We start from the raw sequence: 23,470 nt of genomic DNA on the forward strand, positions 1-23,470 counted from the left end.
AACTAATAAGCGAGTTTAGAACCTCATCCATGACCAGATTACTATAAAGGACATTGCATTCAGAGTAGTCCCTGAGAAGATGGTCTGTGGTGGACAAGTTCAATTTCTGAGGCTCTTTTGTGAACTCTTTTAAGAACTGAATCTTTTAAGTCTCCATCACTGAGAGGAAACAGAAGTTGATGTGCACATCACTGCTAGATTTGAGGGAGTTTTGGTTTTGCTAACTGAACCATTGTCAGAGACCGGTACCAGGGTTAAGTTGGCCTTTGACATCTCCTAGTGAGAATCCAATGTTGTTATGAATGTGCTTTTGAAGCCAGCATCACCCTGCCCTGGTGAGTCCTGCTGAGACATACTATCCTTTGCAGGGTTGGCATGGAGAGCAAAGCAAAGTGGGCATGCCAGAAGACAGTGCTTGGTACCAGCTCACTTTCCATTCAACTGCAAGAGAGTTGGAGCTGATGCCCCTCCAGTGCGTAAGAGGAGGTGCTAGATAAATTGATCCCAGCACAAAGTAGGGCAGGTGATTCTGGCCAAGCACATAGCACCACAAAGGTAGAGGTTTAGGTGGTTTGGGAGTTGTGTTTGTTGCTTAGTTTTTTCTTAAGTGAGCATGCTGATTTCTACACAAAAAGTCCCTGGAGAGCTTCTGGCTGTGTGCAGTATGTTAAGTCCCACTATGCAACTGCTGTCCTAAAGGTGCTTTTCCTAGCACAGCTACTTCATCTTTATGAGAGCTCAAAGCAGCCTTGTTCTGGCAAGCAAACAGACCAAAGCATTGTGAGGCAGATTAGGGCAGCAGCTGCTCTGATGACAAAGCTCAGCTGTGTTGCTGCTGATACAGCATCCAGCATCCTGTGGTTCAGTTCACCTGCAACCTCCCTCCCTGCACCCCTGCACCGTGCCCAGGGAGCCAGGCTTCACAACAGGCTTTAATTATTTACTCTCTAAGGATATGGTTTATTCTGCAGATTAAGTGAAAAAGTGAAGTCCTTAAAAATACAACACAAATAAGCCCCTGAGCTGTCAAACAACAAGTCCCTTAAAAGGGCAAAATATGTGGCTCTCTGTGGACTGCACAGATCCCTCCTTTCAAACTGCTGGCAGGAAACTTCCTGTTTGGATGGACCGCTCAAACGGTGTTGTGTGGTGGAATCAGTCACTTCCCAGCTCTTCCTTTAGCCTCCTTTTGCCTTCCTTTTACACTCCTGATACCAAAGGCCCTCAAGCCTGGGTCCTGTCAAGGCAGGGTCTGGCAGCTCAAATGTAAATCTGAAAGCATGCATTAGCACTGTGCAGTTTCTCCTCTGGATACATAAAGCAGCCCAAACTAGTTATGTGTATTTGAAAATGGGATAGATATAATGGTCCTACTGCGATAGTCCTGGCCATTAAAGGGTGAGTGTTTGATGGTCTGACTCCAAAGTGATGAAAAATTGATTTCTGCTTCATTGTTCATTTTATTTTGACCAAGTGACATACCTTTGGAGGATTCTTCCATTTATTCTGGGTAAATTCTCCAGTACATGCTTTTTGCTTCTGATACTTTGGTTCCTTTACTGTAGTAGTGAGAGAAAGGCCAATACTGGCATTCAATGGTAGCATTCAACCTTGGCTACTGAGCATTACTGATAACTCTGCCTGATGGGAAATCCCACACTGAGTTTGTAAAACCTTTCAGAAACTTTGGGAGAAGTGATTCTACACTGCCATGCAAGAACATGTTAATACCATATTAAAGCTTAGCTATCTCGTCTATCTTGAGGGCTTATTTTGCTCTTTTGTGTCTCAGATCCTTCTGTCCTCTTCCAGCTGTTATACTAGTGAAAACCATTGTAACTGCAGAGAACTGCACAGATCCAACAGAGTCTTGTTTATAATTTAATGTCTGTTGTGTTTTTGTTTTGTTTTTTTTTTTTTATTCCTGCAGAACATGATCAGAAGATAGCAGCATACATCATGATCATGGCCCCCCGGAAGAGGAATCGTCATGCGTTGGGGTTTCTTTGTTGTTTTGGGGGTAGCGACCTCCCTGAAATCAACCTCAAGGACAATAACCCCCTCCAATTCCTTGAGTTTTCTGTCCCAATCCCACCAGCAGAAGAGCTCAATGCCAGATTCTCTGAACTTGTGGTAAGTTTCTGATGGCAGACTGATATATTTTAAGGGGTCGATGAACTCCTTTCAAAGGAGTTAAGGGACTTAATAGGGATAGGAAAAAAAACTTCTGTTGAAGCTTTTTTTTTCCCCATTCTTTTATGACCAATTCCTTGGTGGGAGAAAGGTAGCAGATGACAGGTTGGATGACAGTAACACTGGGTAAAAGTACAACAAAATGCTTAAATATGCCTATTTATTCTCACAGCACTGTGCAATTCTCCAGGTGTAGGATTTGGCATATCAGAAGAAACCTCAGAAGTTCTCTAGAGAACAAATCCCTGACAGTCAATTTCTTGTTAACAACTTTGGAATAAAAATCTGCTGTATAATACAGTACAGTGGAAAATCTTAGGGTTTACAGGTCTATAAAATAAGGACTCTACTGTTCTGTCGATCAGTAACATACTGCTGGTGGGGTATAAGAATTGGGTGACCATGCTAATTATGTTTCATCAGCTAGCTGCCTTTGAACCATGAAATGGTGCTCTTGCAGCAACAGACATAAACAGGAAGGGAAGCAGTTATTTCAGATGAACTTTGTCGTTTGCTTTTGTGGTAAATGTTGCGGATTCCAGTAGCAGGCACTTGCTATTCATGCCTGGTATCAAATGACTTCTCTGTCTTTGCCCTCTTGTTCAACCCGTATGCAAAACGCAGGCAGAGGTTGTAGGGCTGTGCTGTTTTGCAGTCCACACTGTAAAGGTGATGCCCATTTGATGCAGTTGATTAGCTATCTCATTACCACTCTGGGATTGGAGGTTATGTAGAGTGAGGTACCTTTAGGTGTATATATGCCTGAGTGGTGCTACTGAGATAAGGAACAGAACAGAAAATATTATATCTCAGAATTTAGAGGAATTTGCTGGTAATCTTTCTACATCACACTTAAAACATTAGCCCAGTAAGTTCTTGTTCATTACCATGGTTTCAAAGTGCTATAGCAATGAAAATAACCATATAATTTGGGTATGCAAGTAGAGGTTAACATATGGGCAACTATAGTGTGTCATACCAAACACAGGAACAGCTATAGTTTGTCAGATTAGTGGTCTGACAACCTCGTCAAGGCTCCTATTTCAAGATGGGGTGCAGAACAGGTGCCTAGGGAAGAATATAAGATGTGGCCATAGGGTGGTCTTTTCTGGAATACTCTCCAACCCTCTAACAATTTTCAGTTCAAGGACTTTCTCAGCCAAAGGTGCTTTCTGTGTACATAGTAAATTGGTATGGATTTCTTTTCCATTAACTGTTTCCACCCATGACAAGTTTTTAGCATTTGCAGTATTCTATGCCAGGGATGTGGGAAGGAGTCAGTAGGATTTGCAGCTGTTTCAGAAAGAATAGAGTGTGCAACAGAAGAGTCTACTTGCTTCTGACTAAGTAGCAGATGAGAAATCTCCTCTTATGGAGATACCTCACAAAATCCTGGTCTATATTTAAGTCAGCTTGCCTTTTTTGTGAGACTACTTGAATTCCTCTTGGGAAATGCAGCTGATTGACTGGAGACTTCTGCCTGGTGACAGGTATCTCTCATGAGTAAGAGTGTAATCTGCTCTGCTGTCAATTTATTTCTGGATGCTGCTTAAGTATTGTTTTTTACATGCAAAGCTTTAAGTGCTGTATCAAAGTTCACCTCTCTCAAATACCAAGATCCGTTGAAGCATTCAATCCAGCCTTCCTGAAGACGTTGCCAACAGATGTGCTTTGCTCGTGAACTTGGCTTGCTAAAACTTGAGCTTGTTTACCTTCAGGTCGTAGCAAAAGACCTGTTTTAGTTGCTGCTGGGCTTTTGCTTACTGAGAAAGGGTATCAGTTTCTGTGAGGAGTTTGAGAGTTTGTGGTGGTATTAAGGGTGTTAGCTTTTTGTTTTATGCCTGGCAAATACCGGTGTTCCATGTGCTTGTGGCAAAACAGCTCCAGCTGCCTTATGGAAGTCTATTAAACAGTATGATTTATAATGTTTGCGGTGCAAAATTTAATGACAGTATACATGATGATCTGTAAAAATTTTTGGCCCCAGAAGTTTGTGAGTTGCTGGTCTATGCTATAACTTATTAAATGTGCTGACAGCCTATAACTGGCATATACATTTCAAACAAATGAAGCTATTGAAATGAAAATAGATCATATTCATGTTCTTATATTTAATTATAGTATCCTAGCCATCATTACATGAGAAGTGAGCTGACAGAAAAGTGCTATTTTTTAGAAGGTTAATGGTGTATATCACACATTTTTATAAAGTACTCAGATAGGGTGGTGATGCATGTCCATAGGAGTTCCTGGGTAGGCAGGTAACATGAGAGCAGTAAGGGCTTTATGAGTGAGAGAACCTGGGCTAGAAACCAGGCTGGCAGAATGGAGAATTTGCCCAGAAGGGCTAGTTTGTCCACAGTTCCGTGTTAATGCATGTTCTATGAGACACTAAAATAAAACATCTGTATTGACAGCTCAGATGAGATTTTAATTGGATTAGAAGGATTCAGTCTGTAAATGTGCCAGTGTAAATCAGCGACCTGGAAGTGCCTGAGAGGGCTCTGTGCTGTGTACTAGCTCCCCACTGCTTATCTGTTAGGTTGTAGTCTGGGTGCACTTGTACTATATAAAAACCAGATTTGAGTGTAAAGCCTTTTGACCCAAATCCCCAAGTGAAATGATGACACCAACATCATCTGAGATCTGTAGTGAGAAGAGCATTTTTGTTAGCTCCCTGAAGCAGACCCAGTGAATATAGCCCCATCTTGCCATCTGCTGTATAAAGGGTATAATGAAATATTGGTGTGCTTGAATGAATTTTTAAAAGCCTTATTTTTCCCCTTGTTGCAGTTAAAATCTGGGGCATTTTCCCATATAAGAGTTAATGAGAAGAAGACCTAAGCCTAGTTGTGCTGGAAGAGCCTCCCTTGTGATGAATTTTCCAGTCCAGTAAATATTCAGTATGTTTCTACCTGCCTTTCTGAGGAAAATGGACATTTTGAGGGCCAGAAGCATGTCTTCTCTTGTGGTTCTTGTGGTCCTTAAATTAATACCATGAAAAGTGAATTTGGAAATGTCCATCATGCAAGAGGAGGAATTAGGAATGTGTTGGAATCCTTTATTTGCTTTTGAGTCACAAGACCCCTCCAGAGCTTGCAAACTTGCTCATGTAGACTCCAGGCTGAGGCAAGTATACCTGTATGGGCTACTACATACTACTACCAACCAGCTGAGTAACAGCAGCTGTCTAACTGGACACTGACCAAGGCAGTGCTTGTCAAATGACAAGTTGATGCTGATTTCAGCTGAAATGTCTGCTCTCAATGGCGTTCAACCAGAAAAACAGTTCTAGGATTGATCCCAGGCATTTGTGCTACTTGAAGCTGGATGCTATGTTTAGGCCTTGTCTCCTCGATTACAAAATTAAAACAGAAAGGGTTACTCCTGATACAAGCCAAATTCAGTCTTGATTTATTTCATTGAGAACATGTGCAGGGAGTAGATCTGAATGAAGACTATGGCTCAGGGTGATTGAGTCTGATTTTGTCTGGGCTAAGACAGCAGAAGATGTGCTAGCTCTTAGGCTGTCTGCTGGCAGTGATTGCCCTGGGAGTCATGCAGTGGTAACAGTACAGGTAAGTCCTTATCAGAAGTCTAGATGCACAAGACAGAAAGCAAACAAACTTGTGACCACAAGCTTTGCCCCTCTAAGGGCCACTTTCATGCACCCAGCTGAAAGAGGGCAGAACAGCTGGCTTCATTATCTCTCCTTCAAAGAACATGCAATGAAGAGAAGCTTTAGAGAGTAGGGTGTGTGGAGTGGTCCTGTACCTCACAAATTATAAAACTGGCCCTACCTGACTATCAAGGCTGTTCTAGTCAGCATCACTTCTGCTTCTTTCCTTAGTCTCTCTTCTTAGCTGGCACTATGTATACTACCATGTAGTAAAGTGCTGCTGCAGTTGGTGGTCTATTCAGCAGGCGCCAAGCTGGTTTTGTGCCTGCTGGCAAAAATGGCTGTGCTAAGCACATGTGTTTTTCCTTGTACAGATTTAATGACTGAACAGGAACTGCAGAAGAATCTGGAAGAGGTATTGCAAGGCAAGGGGAAATAACTTTTTTCATGAAACAATTTCTCCATGTCCTTGTTCGTATTTGTTAGCAGTGGTGTGTTCTTGTCACAGTGGATTCTGATTCCTTTTGCTCAGTCTTAGAGTCCTGGACTCTTCTTGTTGGTTAAGGGTGGTGTGCTGATGACACTAAAGATTTTGCCATCTAGATCTCTTTTACACCAGCAACCTGATCCCAGATGTGACCTCAGGCCATGTCAAGAAGGGGAACTTAAATGCTGGAAATTCAGGGAAAGCAGAAAACTGTAAAGAATCCTAGCACAGAGTAAAGAGCGGTGTAAAGAGCTTGTGCTTTTGTTGTTTCTTTTTTGTTTCTTCTGTTAGTGGTTCTGTTCAGATGGTCGTGGTATTTGAGAAGGTGAAGTTCCATTTTAGGATGGAAGGTCCATGGGGAAGAAGTGGAGCTGTGTTTTGAGCTGCAGTTTTCAAAGTTGATCATATTATTACAGCCTCCAAGCTTGAATGATAATATCCTTGTCTGAGTTACCTGCGCCATGTTAGATTCTTATGCTGGGACAGGTTTGAGAAATGCTTACTGTTACCCCATCTTAGTCTTGGCTGCCTGTGAAGCATTCTGCTATTTAGCTCAGGTGGGACTGGATTCTCCTGTCAGGGTTTGTTTCTATTACGTTGCATTTGAAACTGTTTCTTTTTCAGTTTTGGTTTGGTTTTTTCTATTTCTTTTTCTCAGAGTCCCTAAATAAGGGGTTTTGTTACCTTTATAGATTCACAAAAGCTTTTTATCCATATTACTCTTTACCATCCTCCCAGGCTTTTCCAGAACAAAACTTCAGACCTTATGCCACCAAAAGTACCTATTAAGTTACATTACTTACAGTTGAAGAACAGCATAAATACTTATGAACTTTTTGTATTTGAAAACTTCAGAATTCTCTAGCATCTCTTCTGGCATGCCTTTATGCTTCTTCTCGTCCATTGAAATGACAGTTCCATATGAGGTCCCATCATTCTTTAGTTGTCAAAAGAGGTAGGCTGCTGCTTGGGCAAGGCAACATACACTCTTCCCTCTCTCCCTCTTTCTCTGAAGAGATCTAGTTTTCTGACCCCACTTCAAAACCACAACTTTTGTTGTAGAGAAGATGCACATGGAACTGCTATGTGTTCCTGAATGATGAGGCCAGTGGAAATCAAAAACTTATTTTTCCTTGTAGTATTGCCTGTATGCAATGAAATGAAAATGGAACCAAGTGCTGAATTCAAGGGCTCTGTCCTTCCCTCAGGATCAAGCACCTTCTGTGTGTTCAGCTCATGCTGGGAACCGTGATTGAAACCTTAACCTTGGTTTCTGTCTGCAGTGCTCTGTAACACCAACGACAAGAACATAGAACTATGTGTCTTCCTGACATACCCCTAAATTCAACTCACGTCTCTCACCTTGTCACCTCTGATTCCAAAACGTTTAGTAATTACTTCCACAGTGTCACAGTTGGCTCAATTTCTGAATTAAAGATGAGCTAGCCCAGGAATGTAGCCGGAAGAAATGTCAGTGACTATGACAATAAAGAGAAGAGAGAAAATTAGGGTCATGTTAATTCCTTCTCCTTCAGTCTCCTTGGAATAAGAGCTGTACAGAGGAACTCCCATGAAGGTGAAAAACGTGAGGAGGAGATGTGGCAGGAGAGTCCAAGCAGCAGAGGCAGCAACTTGGTAACCTCTGAATACTCTGATATTTTGTGTAACAATGACTAGAACTTTTAATGCCTTGTGCCGCCTGAGGGAGGAGGATATCTAGAGAAAGATGCTTGTTGCTTTACTGTACCTTTTGCTCTTGCTTTTGTCCTCTCCCACCATATGGGTCTCACTTTTTTTTTTTTCTGCCCATTTAGTTAATCCCTTCCTGAGTAAATCAGTGTCTTCACCTTGTGCTGGAACAGAACTATGGAATTAGTGTGATATTTACTGCTGTCACATATTTTGCTGTGCTCTCTTGATTTCTCAACCATCCAGACTAGTAGTTGCCAGCACTTTAGTGCCAGAATGCTGAAGAATGTGAAAGAAGTTGGTTGGTCTACTCTGAGCACATGAGCCATCCACATGACTGGTACCTTTACTAGTCATCTCAGGACAGAGACAAAGGAACAGTAGGGTCACCTGGGACACATTTCTGGTAGCATTGGATGAAATGATCAATAACAGAAGGCTTGGGAAAACTCCGCTTTTTGCTTGCTCTGTGACATCTCTCCACATCTGCTCCTTCTCTACCTTCATAGAGAATAAAATATAGTGATTATATTCTCTCTTCCCAGAGGAGAGAAAGTTGAGGAGAAAAGAAAGAAAGGAGGTTTATGTTGAAAGAGATTAAGATACAGCATGGAAGCATCTGAGAATTCATTTATTTATTTCATCAGAGGAAGTAAAACAATCTCTGAGCAAAGCATCAATTTGGCACATGCTGGATAACACCCCTTCATCAAGAACCACAGCAAGATGAGATCCAAACCTTAAATAACTGTAGTAGCAGTTCCCACTACAAACAGCTGACTTGGAAGTAGCAAGTTTCCTTCATGCTTAGTTCTCCCTTGCAGGCCATTTAATGTAATGGATACAACATAAACCTCAGATGAAAACTAGGCTTCACCATATTGAATAAGTACTCCCATATATCACCAGTCCCACTCAAGCTTGCCAAGTCCTAGCTGTGGCAGTGTTCATGAGGCCCCTCTTTGGCTCTGCAACTTGCAAGAGTATTTATGGGGTAAAAAGTACAAGGAATGCCTCCGTTGTGGGATTTCATGTGAGTATAGACTGCCTTAAACATTAGTCAATGTATGTAGGCCCAAGAGGGCATCAGCTGTGTTTCTCTGTGTTTGCTGATGGGCCTGGAGAACAAACTTCTCTATTTCTCCCCCAGCTTCCTTGTAATACTTCTGGGGAACAGATACACAGAGTTGTCCATTCTGTCTCTCGGTTCCCAGTGTGGAGCACCACCTTTCAGAAAAGTATCCTCCATGTCTGAAACTTATTTAGTCGTTAGTTTCTCAGTGAAAGTTTGTGGCTTAGAAAGACATGCATTTTAGGTCCTCACTTCAAGCCCCAAACATGTGTCATGTGTATTGATAACAGTATTTAATCACATTTAAATTCAGGCACGTTGCCAAGATTTGAGTATTTCAGTTTCAAATTATCTGTCTTTTGAGTTATTCTAACCTCTTCCTGGATTCTTTTTAATACAGGGATTTAATTTCTGTGTCACTTGCCCTGCATGTAAATTATAGTTTCAGACTACACCTCTGACAGGCTTTGAGTTGTTGCTCAATGCAAATTTCTCCACAACCATAATTTAAAGGTGCCTCTATGCTATTTTGCACATAAGAGGAAGTTCTTTTATTTCCTGTGCCCATTCCCTCTGTGCTTTTCTGTAACGAATGATTGTACCTAATCAGTCAGGAAGGTTGTGTAGTGCCAAACGCAATCAAGATCTAGAGAAGTCCTTCATTTTTATTTGCATATGATGAGCTCTGACTCCAGCAAATTAGGAGGCTTTGCTGGCCTTGGCTCAGTGGAGACTCCCCACCCTAATTATTACTTCCTTTCTTGCACTTAATGAGAATGCGCCAGTGGAGGTTGTAAGAAAATACTGATGATGAGACTAAGCTGGACTTTTCATGACCAGAGGCTCATATCCATGAAGGTTTAACATCACTATCTGAGAAGACACTGTCTCTGAAGGCAGAAAAAACCAAAGCTTTGAGGCAGCAGATTGCTTTCCTCACTGACAGGGGACAGGCCAGGCCACAGAAAGTTTCCTTTCTCTTGGGTTAGTTTATAGTTGTCAGATTAACATTCTTCATGCACTCATATGCACTTGTCTTCTATTATAATGATGGCAAAAGTACTGGGTGGCTTAAGATTTCTGAAGCAATTAAGGGACTAAGGCTTGGGAGACAAAAACTCTTCATGGTTTGTTTTTTTTTTTTTTAGAGAAGAAACCCAAGTATGGTATCACAGCCTGTCTAGTTATGCACAGATGTTCTTTTATGTCCATCACAGTTCTTCAGTCAAAGTTTGTACATGCCCAGGATACCTTTTTTCTCTTTCTTCCTGCCCTTCAAAGAGAGTTTTTTCATAATGTTGGATCTGCTTTACACATGTCCCATGTGCAACACATGTGCACAAGTCCCTGATTTTAATGCACAAATCACTACAAGCAGCTTACTCTAGTTACTCAAGTTCCAATACATAAGAGGTGTTACATTTTAGTCTTCGTGGCAAAGACACCTCCCCCCTCCCCCTTCAGACACTTGCCTCCATATGGAGCCCTGCGATAGGGACAGGCTTGTGGCAGTGAGTGCAGCACCGGCACTTCTCTCTCTAGGCTCCCTTCCAGTAGGTGCAGCTGGTTGGCAGCTCCCAGCTCCCTGACCAGCTGTGTGAGAAGCAGCAGTCACTATGCTGCAAATGTGTGAGACCCAGATGCTGTGAGAGGAGCATGAGATGGGAGCCAGGTCTCACACCCCGTGTCTGAGAATCAATGGGGTTGTGTAAACAAACACAAATCCAGACCTGGGTTTTTGTGCTAGATTTTGGCTGTGAAGAGGCTGGGGCTGTTACCAAAGTGCTGTGTAATTATAAGGCTTTTGTGCAGGGATACACTGTTTTGTAGGTCTTGTTGCTTTACTATAGAACTTATGGACAGACCATTATCTTATGTAAAGCAGTGCAGTTGCACTGAAGAGAGTAGTGGAGTTATATCATTCTACTTTGCCTGAAATTTGGCCAGTGTGATATTTTCTGTGTCTGTAGTGATTGTTAGCTTCTGAATATCCCAAGCAGAGCATACTGGCTGCCTTTCTGAAAGGTGGGGAAGGTAGTGGTCATGTGGGAATACCTGAAGGGAGTGTTTGAGTGTGTTCTATGATTTACTTACAGTAGACATGAAAATCCTGAGAAAGACCTACTTACTGGACTACATGTTTTTAACAGGATGACCCTGATGGTTCCTGACTGAGCAAATGTATGCAGTCCATCTAGGGCGTAAGAAGAGAAGTACTGGATTTTGGAAGCACAGCAGATATGTAGCTTGGGATGCAAAAAGAGGGGAAAGAACAGATCCTGCCACTAGAGAATGGATGTGCTAAGATGTCAATCTTGCGTCTTCCCTCTACTGAATGCTTGGAAGCTGTCATGATATCCTATCCCCTAAGCCATGGATCAGGTGTATGTGCTTACTGCTCAGAAACCTTGTGTCCACATGTGTCTAATACCTTATCAGCTGATTTGATAACACTATCTTGTTTTGGTATAGCTGCAAGTGTTAGGCAGCATTACATAAAAAGAAAAAAATAGTGAAAGTACTACTGTGGCCTTTTCCCATAGTAAGACATCATTAATAATTGAATGGGTTTTATGTTGCATTATGGCTATAGCAAAGAGTCAGGAACTTTCTGGATTGAGTGTGAAGGCTGCTGAAGTGATAGAACACTGAGATGTTACTGACAGCAGGAGTACTACTTGCTAGCTGGAAGGATCAAATTAATTTATCTTTATTTCAACTTTCTGGGTCTTTCCAGCTCCACTTGGATGGATACAGAGTAGACAGTTTCCTGCCTTCCTTCTAGAATTGAACTAGCATTCTCATATAGTTCCTGCCACTCTGATGCCTGCTGACTTAAAGTTTCTGCCCTCTCCAGTAGAAAAAGAGCCAGCAGCAGCAGTACAGGGATGTTCTATTTCTCCACCGCTTTGAAGTGGCTTCTCTGAGTACGATTCCTGCCCTTCTGCAGTTTCTATCCTTTCTTTACTTGTCTTTATTAGTGTCTTACATTGTTCAGAGCTGTATTAGATGACTTACATATCTATTAAGACCTTATTCCTCACCTTGTAGAGAGGATATTCAAGTCTAGATTTGGTCTACTGATGGGAGGTGGGAGACTATTATGGATCAGGTCAGAAGGGTCATTTGGGATCAGAAGATACTACCTGGAGATACATCTGGGAGAAATGGCAGAAGGAAGTACTACATCATACAAAAAACATGATAGCCAGATTGTAACTGGACAGGAGATTGCAATAAGGAGGGACAAAGTTTTCCAAAGCATTGAAGAAAAAGACACAAGAAATGAAGTAGTTGTGGTGCTGAAGGGAGAGCAAAGATAGGAGAGCAGAGATGGAGGTGATATGGGATGAATGCTAGGCCAAGATGATCTTTTGGCTATGCTTTTGGGGAGAGAGCTTGCACATTGATGAAGGGAGGTTGAATGACGATTGTCAGTTTCTTCTGCAGCTCATAGAAGAAGGGTCAGATCTGAGATGTTGTAGGAGGTATGATTTGTCATTTAGCCTAATTTGAGCGAGAAGGGGGGAGCCAGGTCCCTGTGATGATGAAGACCTTATAAAATTTATAACAAAATAACAATGTAAAAGTAACCACCTTAAGCTGGGGAAGCAGTGAAATTTTCCAGTGAGGAGGAAAAGTAGTGAAAGAGGATGAGATTAAAAGTGTTTTGCAGGGTAGGAGTTACCCCTGCTGAGGTCAAGTGTAGCTGGGTATGCTGGTTTTGTCTGGGATAGAGTTAATTTTCTTCCTAGTACAGTGCTGTGTTTGGTATGAGAATAAGGTTGATAACACACTGATGTTTTATTTGTCCATAAGTAGCACTTAGCCTAAGTCAAGGACATTTCAGTTTCCCATGCTCTGCCAGCAAGCAGGTACATGGGAAGCTGAGAGGCGGCATAGACAGGACAGCTAACCCAAACTAACCAAAGGGATGTTCCATCCCATAGGATGTCATGCCTAGTATATAACTTGGGGGGAGTTGGCCAGGAGGGGCCAATAATTGCTGGGGAACTGGCTGGACATCGGTCAGTGAGTGGTGAGCAATTGTGTTGTGCATCACTTGTCTTTTCTTAGGTTTTATTTCTCTCTTTTTTATTATATTCATTTTCATTGCTATTATTATTACTATTATTTTATTTCAATTATTAAATGGTTCTTATCTCAACCCACAAGTTTTACTTCTTTTTTTGATTCTCCTCCTCATCCCACCAGGGGGCCAGGGGTGGTGAAGAGTGAGCAAGTGGCTGCCTGGTGTTTAGTTGCTGGCTGGGATTAAACCACGACACTGGGGTTTAGGAGGAACTGTTAACAAAATAAGATAATTGAATGGAGAAGTAGATAACAATCATGATGGATCATCTGTTTAATGTGTTGACTCAAATTGACTGTATTTGCTCATGTAGTAGCAATTTATATCAGATATAATCATTGCTCAGATAGTGTATCATATAGCCTGAAGGAGAGTGGAGGAAAGGGTCATGCCTCTGTGTCCTTCTGTAGGTAGACTGTGTCTTCAAACAGTGCTCAAGGTTGTTTATCATTCAGGGGAAACAGCTAAGGTAATCTGGGATGGCTCTTCCAGTGTTGGAGGGAAATGGCCTTTTCTTTCATGTGCCTGCTCTGCAAGACTCCAAAATGGGGAGCACAGGGTGCCACAGGTGAGGCTGGGTGGATGGAGCAGCACCTTTTTAGGGTACAAGGTTTTCAGGTCAGCAGTTTCTTGGCACCTTCCTCTGCACTGAGTAAAGGGGAGCTCGTGGTGTCACTGTATACAGATGACTGGCACTTCTGCTTATCCCTTCAGCACCGGGTGGGAGAGCAGCACAGGGAAGGCAAGTGTCAGAAGGTGCCTCTCCTGTCACTCATAGCACCAGGCAGCCTCCACAGCTGCTCTGTCTCTGGCACATTTTGTCCGAAGGAAGTACAGACAGATGCCTTCCACCTGGCACTGGAACACCACTGACCCCAAGCTTTTAATGCTAGGTACCTCATTTTCAGTAAATTAAAAAGTCTGCAAGCTTGCTGGGAGGAAACATTTCAAGAGCATTACATCTTTTTCCTAGGTACCTTTGCAAGCTTATAAACAATTCATTTCATGCATTTGTGAGTTTGTTTACCTGGTGTGAAACAGGGAGTTCTTAAACCAGTTTTAGTACAGAATTGTAGCCAGATTGAAAAGGTACTGAAAAGATGAAGCACGTGTAGGTCATAGTTAGTACAGGAGTCTTCCCATGGCAAAAAGTATTGTATCTGAAGATCTTGGGAGCAAATCTCTACTGCCTCCTGTCACAGATATTGCCCTGCTCTTATCTGCTTGTTCTTTTTTTTTTAGGGAGAATCTGATACAAGACTCTACAGCCTTCCTGGGCAGACTCTCCTTTCTTTCACATGTGGACCCAGTGCTGTATACAAAAGGCCCTAGTCAACATCTGTATATTCTATGCTTTTCTATATTAAAAACACTTAAGGGCATCTTTTAATTTTGCAGTTTCCCATCGTTTGTAGACCACATAAAGGGAAAGGCTGCCCAGACTAATAACACAAACACCCTCTGAAAAGAATTTAGCAGTGTGCACAACAATGTTATGCAATGGTTTACTAGGTGGAGGTTTGATGAATAACTTCTCCAAAGGAAATTACAAGGGGAAAACAGATTGAAGTTTCCCAGTTTGGAAGGTATCCAGGGAGATCCCTGAGTCATGGAAAATCCATTGGGATTGCTTTAGTGGCTGTGTTTCAGCATTACATTTTGCACAGAGAGCAACAGCTGGATGAGTTTGTCGGTCGGTGTAAAGTTGTTGCCCTCTACATTAACCAGATAGTAAATGTAATTACGATTTGTTGTTAGGAGATGAGTTCCTTCTGCAAGGCAAATGCTCATCCTTCTCTTATTCCTTTTGCTGTATTTTGTGAAAGTTTCTGATAATTTCTTTCATAGAAACATTTAGAGAAAAATATCTTGGCTGCTGGTTTCTTATGCCTAGTGATGTCAGTGCAGTAGTTGCTGTTCTGATTATCAGAATACTTAAGCGATGAGACAGGACAGGGTGTGAATGAATAACCAAATATACTGTCATGCCTTCAGTGTTTGACTATGGAAATACTTGGTTTATATGAGGGAAGAGCATTGCGGAATTGCCCTCCACCTCACCCCAGAGGAGATAACAGAAGCTTCGTATGTGGGTGTTCTAGCTGGTCTGGACTGATTAGTAGTAAATACAGCTCATCTCCATTTATTGGAGTAGAAGTTAACAGTTAGTGAAAAGGGGACTGATAGACTGCTCAGTCTATTCTGTGTCTGAAAGCTATGCTGTAAACTAGAGCAAGCCTGTGTTATAGGCTGTCTAGCCATGAGGTTTAGTCTCTGTTACAATTTAAAGCAGGTAATTTTATTAATATTTTGTACTGGTGTAAATCCAGAGTAATTCCACTCAGTTTAATGGAGTTAGGGACATTCTGATCTCTGGTTTGCACTACTAAATCTGGAGTAATAATTCAGAGAGCAAGAGAACTAAAGCCAGCTTCTGGTTTTACTTCTGTCAGTGTAAACCTGAACTCATGCCAGAAATGATGTTGATTTATTGGAGTTCCTTTGAGTTTACCCTGTACATAAGTTTGAGCATGTGTATCTGATCTGCACAACCAAAGCTTGATAAGAAGTTAATTTTGCTCATTAAAATCTTAACTGACCTCTTGGTTCCTCCTGCCCTTTTACGTAATATTTTATCAGAGATTTAAAGGTCAGCCAAGCTCTGACTTACCCTTGTTTTGCTCCATAGGGTCATATGGCAAATAGGATGCACACAAGAGGATAAAACTGGGCGGAGAGGAGTAGGTGGCACCGACGCCCCTGGAAATTCAGCCTGCCTTTGGCACAGGGCCGCAGCAGCAATTCCCAGCCTGCATTTTGAGGGTTGAGCCAGCTCGACTGTGTTTGGGCAGGAAGTGATCAGAGAGGTGTGTGCCTGTGTGCTTTGGCACAGTCCAAGCTGTGAATTGCTCCAGCCTAAGAACCTCCTCTGAACTCATTAGTATTAAAACAGAACAGAGGAGACTTTGTAGGGAGGGAGAGGGCGGGGAAGCCGGAAAGGTAGCAGTTTAGACGGCAATTTCCTAATAACCTTTCCCACCCCTACCTTCCCATACAAGGTCTCATCTAAAGGACCTTGGCATGAAAAACGAACCCTGGCACAGGGAGGGGGAAGGGAGGGGGAAATGAGGGGAGGAGAAGGAAAGGAAATGAGGGGCAAGGAATTGGCACTGCGCTGAAACAGCAGATTTTATTGTTATTTAGAGTTACATATGGTGATACTAGAAGCTCTGTTTGAGAGGGGTATTTGATATACTGTGTATAATCAGAATGTGGAGGTAAATGCCCTGGAGGACTTGCAACCTGTCACAGTGTAAAGATATATCAAGTGGAGATTTAATGACTTCACTTCTGTTTGGTGTTTTCCTTTAATTGACTGGATAGTGGAATACAGAGCCTATCTATTAACTTCCCAGATGTCACTAGGCTGTAAACGCTGTGGATATGTTAAATGATAAGGTTAAAAGAAGATGGAGAAATTGTGTGAGAAAGGATGGGATTCAATGGAGACAGTTAAAACATGCTGCGTTTAGGAGCGAGTCGTAATTCAGTATGGGAAGCAGCCAGGTGCATACACTTCTTCAGAGAAGAAACTAGGGATTATAATGGATCGGGAGTCAACATAAGTCATGCAGGTTTTGAGGTTTTTTATTTAAAAAAAAAAAAAAGGTCATTGTCTTCATGGAATATGTAACCAGGAATGCAGTCTGGCAGATGCATGAAATAATCCTTGCATTCAGCATTGGTAAGGTCTCAGCTGGAACACTGTCCCCACTTTTGAACAGTGCACTTCAAGAAAGATGTACTTTGACTGGGGAGAGCCCGGAAGTCAATTAGAAGAGGAATGAGAGGTCTAGGGGACATGACCTCTAAGAAAGCCTGAAAGAGCTGGGCTTGTTTAGCCTAAAGAAAGACAACTGAGGAGGGACGTTACAACAGCCTTTAATAGGCTTGAAAACTGTTTTCAAGAGGAAGGAAAAAATCTGCTCATCATGTCTGTGGTTGATAGGGCTGGAAGTAATAGACTTAAACTGCAGCATCAGTGATTTAGATTAGATGTGAGCCTGACTATTCGATTTTCATGCTCATCCCTTTCATTGGGCTCGTTCCAATTCACTGACATGGGTATGCAGACCACCTTAACAGAAAGAGCAGTGATGATAGTCAACTGTTTGCATTATTGCCCTTATATGCCCACCCATATCGATGGATCATCCCTCTTGCTTTGCCTGTATTCTAGCCCTGCATATGAGAATGTGTATCTAAGTCATGATATCTCTCTCTAAACATCTGTGTGTATTGTTGCATAAGCAGGTACTGGCTTTCCTCATTCTATTTGGCCAGCAGATTATTGTCTCATGCATGCAGTTTGCCTGTGAAGGGCAGAAAAATGAACAGTGGATGCTGCTTCTAGTGGCCTGTGAAAGGGGACTGCCACAATAGGCCTTGCTGGTTATATGTACTTGTATGCTGTCAGGTCACAGAGAGCTTTGAGGAGTAGAAGAGAGACAGGATTTAGCTCTTCTCCAGGAAGCAAAGAAGCAATTAACCAATGATTAAGGAGGAAAAAAGAAAGCTGTATGGTGGGGGGTGGGTGTGCGTTTGGGGGTGAGGTGGGAGAGATGTTAATTGACTTTGAGATAAATTTCTCTGCCAAAAAGCAGTGCCCTTGATGGATGAAAGTCTTACTTTGCTGCCGAGCCTTAAGAATGAATAACTTTGGTGCTGGCTAGAAGAGAAATGCATCTTCCAGTATGTAAATATCAGGTCCTTTCTATTGTGTACTATTATGACTGAGAATCAAGAGATTTGGGCCCCTAGTATTGAAGGGGTTTCAAAGCTGCAACTTTCTGAAAAAGCAAGAAGGAAAAAAGAGTATAATGGGAATCACAGCCTTTTGTTTGTCTGCTTTTCTGCTCTACAGTCAGATCTGTGGCAGTAGCTGAAATGTAAACATTGCTTCCGATGTAGCAGGCTATGTGAGCAACTCGTGTGTGCACAGTGGTTTAGTCATGCGCAAATGATAAAACTTTGTAGGTATGGGCAGATGTTATGTGATACGTCTTATGTATATACTTCTTGTGTATGTAAACTATGATTGGCATACGTATCTGCACATACACATAGAACGTGTATGCAAATGAATTGAAACCCAGTAATGTTTTGCATTGATCCACCTAATTCTTATCAATTGGAAAACTGATCAAAATGTTACTCTCCAGCCTCATGTTGTGTGTTGTTTCTGTGAGCTTTACGAAGGCTGCTTTTAATTCCAAGGTTAGGATGAGATGGAAGAGCTTGAGGGGAGGGGAGGGTTTATTTTGGGGGTTGTTTTGCTTTTTTTTCTTCGTGGGTTATCAGTAGAATTGGATGCCCGAGTGGGAACTTTTAACCAATGAGCTTCATCTGGAGATGTGCTAGCTGTGTGGGTCGTAGTGCTGTTGCCTGTTGAAAGAGCATCTGCCACCAAGTTCTGCTGTGGGTACAGCCATGCAGTTGTGTCAGGCACAGCCCTGAGAAAGTAGGGATGCGAACTGGTTGTTGTCTAGAGAAGGAGGCTCTGTTTCACTGCTCTCGATGCTTGCTTCAATCACACTCCAGTGTTTGCAGTTGCATATTAGGTAAAGCCTGTGAAATGTTTCTCTTTTTTTAGGGAGTTTTGCTGAGCAGTACTTTTTTTGCATGGCTCATTGCTCCAGTTTGTATGTCAGTGTAGGCAGTTTGTGCAGTTGAATGAACCTCATTCACTGACAGTTTGAACAGGCAGTCTTTCAGAATGCCTTATCGACCTCCTCAGTATTGGAAATGCTCACTCTTCCAGCAGGCTGCCTCTTACATGTCAGCCTGGTGAGCTGGATAGAACAAAGCAATGGAAGGAAAACTGTAGGGGAACAATCCTATACTGTCCCCTGGAGGTGGACACAGTGATTAAATAGGGAAGGTTTATCTCCTACTTGAAGGATGCATTCAAAGAGATGGGGATCTGAAAAAGATTGATTTTTTTTATTCACTCACTGTAGTCATCTCTTGCTGCTTTTTGGACACATTTCCGGACCTGTGATGAGATGAAAGCGTCTCCGCTCCTCCCCAACCTCCCTCCCTGGTGGACAGAGGCACAGCTCGAACATGAGCCACCAGACTAACCTGGTTTTTATTTGCCAGCAGAACCTGGCGTAGGCAGCATGAACTGAAAAATAAGGGTTCCTGTGTCTGTTGTTAATAAAAAAATGTAGCTTTCAGGCAATGTGTATCACATGTTAGCAGTGTGGCCCTACTCAGTTCACTTGTTAAAGCTATAATAGTTATGCTGGATTGGAGTTTCTATTGCAAAGGCTTGTAGCATGCTGCTGACAACCTCCTCCCTGATCTCTTTCTACTGCTTCCCCTTCTTCTACAGTCGCAGACATGTCAGTGCCATTTATCTCATGTCAGCTTGAGTTGTACTTCAGCATTGATTAACCCACCATCAACTATTCCCTCAAAGTGATTGCACATGAACATGAACCTTCTCTAGGGCCTGCCAGTGGATGCTGGAGGGATTCCCATGGTGTGTCATAATCACCGTTTATTTTGTACAAGATTTAAATAAATTCATCCAGGGCATAAGGCTGTCAGCTGTGCTGTGCCACTTGGGAGCATCAGTGGAACTGGAGTATGGCCCTTTTGGGGAATTGGTGACAGACATCTATATAAATGACCTTGGAGAACCTGAGGCAACAGGTATCCTACTGTACAGGGAATTTCTTATACTGGAAACAGTGTATTACACTTCATTTTGTAACTTGGTTGGGTTTTTTGCTGTCAAGAGACTGAGAGAGAATGATTGATGAGATGGATAAGGGAGAGTGCATTTTGCATGACAGGAAAAAAGGTCAAAGAGAATGAAAAGAAGATTAGCGAGGGAGAAAAAGAAAAGGTAGGTATGTGCAAGAGAAAGGGGAAAAAAATGGGGATGTGAACAGGAAGGCAAGATAAGAACAGTGCATTTAACTAAAATTCATACAGGGCAAGGTCATAATGTAAAAATGAATGTACCCTTGTAACCTAAATTTTTGAGGTGAGTATGAAAGCAAGCTATTCAAATAAAGAGTCTTCAAATCATGGAGGATAATGCTGGTGTGACTGAGCAAAAGGAAAACTTTGGAGCTGTGCAAAAAGGTATTTTCAAATACCAGTGCTATCCTCATCTTGAAAGGGACATTAACTAACTCACCTGCCTCACAGAATCAGCCAGTTTTTTGCGGCAGGGAGTTGGGAAGCATTTGACCACATAGAGAGTTTGCTCTGTGGCTTTGTACTTGCAGGGCTTTTGCACAGCCCTCTGAAGCTTTTGGTTCTGGGCACAGGTCAGATAACTGACAGTCTCATCTGTTCTGGAGGTTCTTAAATTTCCATTTTGAGTTTAACAAGGGAGAGTAAAATTTAACATTTCTGAGGAGCTTTGCCAGTTTTTGTCATCTGAAGATTTGGTTCCTGTGGTGCCTGTTGATGTTGAGACCTGGTTGTCTTTTTACCTGAATACGTATTTGCTGCTAAAGAACCTAACAGTGCAATAGAGCTGTAACCAGACAGTCAAAATAGGCATCTTTGAACAGCAGAAGTGATGAAGCCTATTTGCCGGTGTTGAATTCTGTGGTGTAAAATAAGGATTGATTTCATGCCAAAGCTATTCCCTCTGGGGATGGTAAAAGGATTTCATTCTTTAATAATTCTTTAATAATTGCCTGAATATGTTTATAGGCAGAAATAAACAGTTGAAAAATCAGAATATGCTTTTAGATGTCACTAACTTCTCTCAGTGATAAAAAAAGACATTAAATGTGAAACACAGGCCTGGGCTGGATGCTCCTAGAAAGGATGTGCTTTCAAGAGCACTGTAAGAGAGACTGCGACCTACAGACAAAAATTAAAAGTGTAACTTAACTATCTGTAGCTGAAGTGATAAGAAATTGATGAAACAAGACAAGCATCCAACTAAACATGATAACAAAATCTCCTCCTCTTCTTGGCAAAATATGTGTTATATTTGTATTAAGTTATTGCCTGCAGTAAATAAAACATATCATGTCAGAATTTTGTATTTCATCATGCTGGAAATGCTATGCACGATCCATTAAACTTCTACAAAGACAAAACAAAACCAAAAAACCAACAGCCAAAAAAAAAACCCCAACCCCAAAAAACCAACCCCACCAGCCTCTGAAGGTTAGTTGATTTGTTTTGGGTTGTTTTTTTGTCTTTTACAAAATAAAGCAACTGTCTGACCTTAAGTCAGTGGGAAGATCCCTGGTGACCAGGAGGTCCAGCAGCCAGTGGAACTGTAACAAGTAGAATGAGAAACTGCAACTGAGGAATCTTCTGTGAGTATCCAAATATTCCTGGAGAACCAAATTTGGGGCTTTTGGTCTCCAGCATTCTGACTTGAAGCTAAGAGGTGCTGGAGCCCTGAAACCCTGATACTCTCTGTGTACTTACAGTCTTGAGGTTTCCATCCTATCCCTGCTGTGGCTTCAGCATTGGTATGTAGTAAATGGGAAGTCTCATTATGTCTTTAAGTATCTTACTAAGTTTGCCCTTCAAACTATTTCAGGTTTTCCCCATTTAAATTCCAAAATTCCTATGGACTGTGTAAGTCGTCTTGCAAGGCCAAGTGAAATATACTGGTGAAGGAACAACTATCCTATGACTCTGTCCCACCTTTCCACAGGTGACTGAATGGTAGATGTGCAATACACATTTCAGTACAGGTATTCTGGTAGGCATTAAAGGTTCCCCTTTAGATAGACGGGCATGTTGGTATGTATTAAAGGTTCTTGCTTTAGTGGTTCTCTGTCCAACTGAACCACTCTTCTACATTTTCAAAATATTATTTTTCTCAATATTTTATTTCATGTCACTAAGAAAAGTGCTGCCCAGTCTAGGTGAGAAATGCTTTTCTGTTAAGCTCTTCTGGGGCTTTGAGTGATATCATTATGAAGCTGATGGCTACCCAGCATCAAATCTAGCTTTCACACTTTGATGAATGTTCCCAAAAACAAGGGACATAATGTGGTTTTAAATCCCACAAAATACTGGTTTTATGTTTCCTACCCGTTCTTCCTTCTTGTTCCCTTTCTTTCTCTCTGTCTCTTATTTCCTTGGGTTGTAGCCATTTTGAATGGAGGCCATCTTCCCTTTTGGCCTGAGAACTGGACTGGAAATATTTGAACCTCAAATCCAGCTCCAGTACATTTTAAATGTTTTATCATTGAAATTCAGTCTGTGTAAGTAAAAAAAAAAAAAAACGCCCGCATGAAAGTGAAATTAACTGAACATATTCCTCTCTCAGTAAATAAAATAAAATAGGAAATAGATAAAGGAGAGAACTGTAAGGGAATATTAACTGGAGGTACTTTACATCTCCCTCAGGCCAGCCTGGCAAATGTCTTTTTAATCTGTGTTTCATGAGAACACTTGTAGCTTCAAGTATTTTTAAGAGCCAGGAGGCTGAGCTCCATTGTGCAGGGTCATGCTGGCATGAAATGCTGGAACTGCGCTGCCTATCCAAGGCATAGAAGAGGAGTTACTACATTTCTGTTAGGAAATTGGCACAGGTGATGGAGAAGGGTGTTTTCACCGCTTTGTTCTGACCGACCCTTTTTTCTTGCCCATTACATTTGCTCCCTGGGTATTCGGTCACGTCGTCTTCCTTAGCCTGGCTCCAACCCCAGTGTTGATGACTGCATTCAGAGTTTGTAGTTCTTCCCCTTTACTACCAACCTCTGCAATTCCTTCCTCTTTCAATAGATGCTTGCTGTCACTGAGCTAACTGTAGGGTCTGAAGTTCTACATACTGGCAGATCTGCCTCTGTTGTTGGGTCAGAATGACCTATTCATGGACCAAATTACACTTCTTAAATTTATTTTTTCTGATGTTCCTCCTGCTTCCCTCCAAGGCACAAAGTTTCCTTATGTGCCATTAGGATCCTGAGTCAGAACAGGAAAATGGTGTGCCTGATCCAGGTGTTTCCTATGCAGTCACAGTGGTCTTCTGATCTTCTATAGAAAGGGGATGGGAATGGGAGAGGTAAGATTATTTGGAGGGTTCCAGAAGAAGGGTTCATGTCTCTTGTATTTTGCAGGGATTTCTTGGTTCTTTATAGGATGGGATTTGATTAATGGTACAGGTAGAGGGAGTCATGTAGGGACTTCAGTTCCTCTCATTCCTCTCTCCCTCTTAGTGAAGGAGCACACTTGCTGAAGACTAACTTCAGGAAAGGGTGTTGAAAAGCTTGACTGCTGCTTTGTATTCTGGAGAAGGTGTCTCCATGCTGAATA

The 23,470-nt window shown here is 41.9% G+C and overlaps 1 protein-coding gene across 5 annotated transcripts in view; it reads left to right on the top strand.

Moving 5' to 3' along the window:
* The window catches only part of DAAM2 (dishevelled associated activator of morphogenesis 2), a 235,247-nt gene that overhangs the window by 110,463 nt on the left and 101,314 nt on the right, over nt 1–23,470 (top strand). For all 5 annotated transcript variants that reach the window (XM_074863489.1, XM_074863488.1, XM_074863492.1 and 2 more), the window contains one exon: nt 1,931–2,133. In XM_074863489.1, the coding sequence (XP_074719590.1) occupies nt 1,960–2,133 (174 nt within the window). In that variant the 5' untranslated portion in view covers nt 1,931–1,959. The remainder of the gene's footprint in view (nt 1–1,930; nt 2,134–23,470) is intronic.

This window comes from Strix uralensis, chromosome 3, assembly GCF_047716275.1.
Source record: "Strix uralensis isolate ZFMK-TIS-50842 chromosome 3, bStrUra1, whole genome shotgun sequence".
NCBI classification, from domain to species: Eukaryota; Metazoa; Chordata; class Aves; order Strigiformes; family Strigidae; genus Strix; species Strix uralensis.